The 1,810-nt window shown below is 72.0% G+C and overlaps 1 protein-coding gene across 1 annotated transcript in view; it reads left to right on the forward strand.

Moving 5' to 3' along the window:
- Positions 1–760, forward strand: part of CRLF1 (cytokine receptor like factor 1) — a gene marked incomplete at its 5' end in the record, with an annotated part of 3,536 nt that extends 2,776 nt beyond the window's left edge. Inside the window, 2 exons of the mRNA XM_085320002.1 lie at positions 20–198; positions 653–760. Of these exons, the coding sequence (XP_085176128.1) occupies positions 20–198; positions 653–676 (203 nt within the window). The remainder of the gene's footprint in view (positions 1–19; positions 199–652) is intronic.
- Positions 761–1,810: the final 1,050 nt, after the last annotated feature.

Below are 1,810 nucleotides of genomic sequence, written 5' to 3' on the forward strand. Positions count from 1 at the left end.
GACGCCGCCGTGCCCGCAGAGCGGGCGGCGGGCGGCTGCGAGCCCAAGGGCGGCGAGCAGAACACGACGCTGCGGCGGGAGCTCAAGCAGTTCTTCGGCTGGGTGAAGAAGCACGCCTACGGCTGCTCCAACCTCAGCATCAAGCTCTACGACCAGTGGCGCGTGTGGCTGCAGAAATCGCACAAAACACGGAACCAGGTAGGTAAGGACCCTTTTCGCTCCTCTTTCTCTTCTCCCCGGTACCGGAGCGGTGGCGGTGCGGGAGGGGGGCCGGGGTACCCGGAGAGGGATGCCAGGGTGCCCATGGGGGGATGCTGGGGCCGGAGGACCTATGGGGGGATGCCAGGGGCTGGGGTGCCTAGAGAGGGATGCCAGGGTGCCTGTGGGGCAATGCTGGGGGCCAGGATGCCTGGAGAGGGATGCTTGGGGCCGGGACACCCACGGGGGGATGCTGGAGACCGGGGTGCCCGGAGAGGGATGCTGGGGGCCGGGACACCCACGGGGGGATGCTGGAGACCAGGGTGCCCAGAGAGGGATGCTCAGGGCTGAGGTACCCACGGGGGGATGCCGGGGGCCGGGGTGCCCGGAGAGGGATGCCGGGGGCCGGGGCGCCCGGCCGTGGCCTCGAAGCAGGGCTGTGCTCTCCTCGCAGGTGCTACCCGGCGATAAGTTGTAGCCCCCGCGGGACCGAGCGCCGGCAGGATGGCAGGCGCCGGCGGCGGCGCCCGCCCGGGGCCCCCCGCGTCCTCGCCGGGGCGGCGCGGCGCTGCTCCGGGGGCCGCGTGCCGGCGGGCGCGCGAGGGGGGTCCGGCCCCGGAGAGCCCCGTGGGCCCGTTTGCGCCTGATTGGGCTCGCCCGGAGCCTGCTCTCGTTTTGATTCAAACCAGCCTCGTTTGGGTTACGTTTCAGACAATTAGGAACAGATTTGAGCTTAATGCCAATAAACCTCTCCAACCCCACCGGGGCCGGCGTCCGTGGCACGCGCGCGCGGGGACGCAGCGGGCGGCCCAGGGCTCGTGCCACCACCCGCACCGGGGGCTGTGGGGGGGTGACGAGCCTGGGCTGCTCCGGCCCCCGGGCAGAGCCGCCGGCACCCGCTCCGGAGGGTTTTGCATCTAAACGGTGGGTGCAAGCTGGCGCCCCGGCCACRTGCCCCCCTCCGTGGGTCGCCCTCCACTCCGGGCTTGCGTTTCCGCCTCCGCTCRCCGCCCCCCTTAGAGCACGCGACTCGGCCGGCTCGTGGGGACGCGTTTATTGGGGGGGTCCAGGGCCCCCCAAGGCTCCCGGGGGGCTGCTGCAAGGCCGGGGGCGAGCGGGGCCCCAGCGCCGCGGGCAGCGCGCCGCGGCCGGTCCCGCGGGGACACCCGTCACTCGGCTTCTTCCGAATCGTACTTGAGGTCCTGGAGAATTTCGCTGATTGCCTCAATGGTTTTAATTAGCCTAGGAGAGCGGATGGAAACTATAAATAAAGCCCATATGGAGCGTATTAGCGGGGCCGCCCGGCGCTCCCCGCGCTGTTTATGAAACACTCGGCCCGGGCCGGCGGCCACGCAGCACCGCGCGGCGGCCCCCGGGGCTCCCGGCGCCCCTTTTCCCGCGGGGCGCAACGGCGGAGCCGGGAGCTCGTCCCGTCCGGTCCCGTCCCCCACCCCGGGCGACCTTGCCACCTACTTGTGCTTGAGCTCCCGCACCTCCTGCTGATGGGCGTCCACGCCGGGCTGGTCCTGCGCGTGCTGCCGCGCCAGCTGGAGCTGCGCCGTCTGCAGGGGCGGCCGGAGGGAGCTGAGCCCGCTCGGCGCGGCCAGTCCCC

Source organism: Rhea americana, unplaced genomic scaffold (genome assembly GCF_003343005.1).
Source record: "Rhea americana isolate MKP2758 unplaced genomic scaffold, rheAme1 scaffold_609, whole genome shotgun sequence".
In the NCBI taxonomy this organism is placed as follows: Eukaryota; Metazoa; Chordata; class Aves; order Rheiformes; family Rheidae; genus Rhea; species Rhea americana.